Genomic DNA, 351 nt, shown 5'->3' with positions numbered 1-351 from the left:
GCGGAAGCCGGTGCTGTCGTCCACCCCTCGGTAGAAGAGCGGGTGGGCGTAGGCGTCCTTGATGTTCAGGATCTTGCCCGTGGTGGCCACGTGGCCAGCGATGCCCTGGTCTGCGGGGATGCGGATCTCATAGCTCTGCGGAGAGGGGGTCATCGGGACGGTTTGGGTGGGGGGCAACACCATAAGGCCCCCCCCTCAAAACCCAAGGCCTCATCCCCGCGCCCACCTCGTCGTCCACCACGCCGCCATCGAACACCTTGGCCACCAGCTCGTGGCTGAGGCGGTCCAGGGGGAAGACAGAGCAGCTGGAAGAGACGCCAAAGCCGGTATGACCCACGGGGTGGGGGCCCC

The 351-nt window shown here is 67.0% G+C and overlaps 1 protein-coding gene across 1 annotated transcript in view; it reads right to left on the bottom strand.

Annotated features, from left to right (window-relative positions):
* The window catches only part of PDE2A (phosphodiesterase 2A, cGMP-stimulated), a gene marked incomplete at both ends in the record, with an annotated part of 2,730 nt that overhangs the window by 2,197 nt on the left and 182 nt on the right, over nucleotides 1-351 (bottom strand). Inside the window, 2 exons of the mRNA XM_010179692.1 lie at nucleotides 3-135; nucleotides 227-305. Coding sequence (XP_010177994.1) covers nucleotides 3-135; nucleotides 227-305 — 212 coding nt within the window. The remainder of the gene's footprint in view (nucleotides 1-2; nucleotides 136-226; nucleotides 306-351) is intronic.

Source organism: Mesitornis unicolor, unplaced genomic scaffold (genome assembly GCF_000695765.1).
Source record: "Mesitornis unicolor isolate BGI_N332 unplaced genomic scaffold, ASM69576v1 scaffold35202, whole genome shotgun sequence".
NCBI classification, from domain to species: Eukaryota; Metazoa; Chordata; class Aves; order Mesitornithiformes; family Mesitornithidae; genus Mesitornis; species Mesitornis unicolor.
Note: the sequence above shows the minus strand (reverse complement) of the source record. Positions and strands in the feature narration are given on the sequence as shown.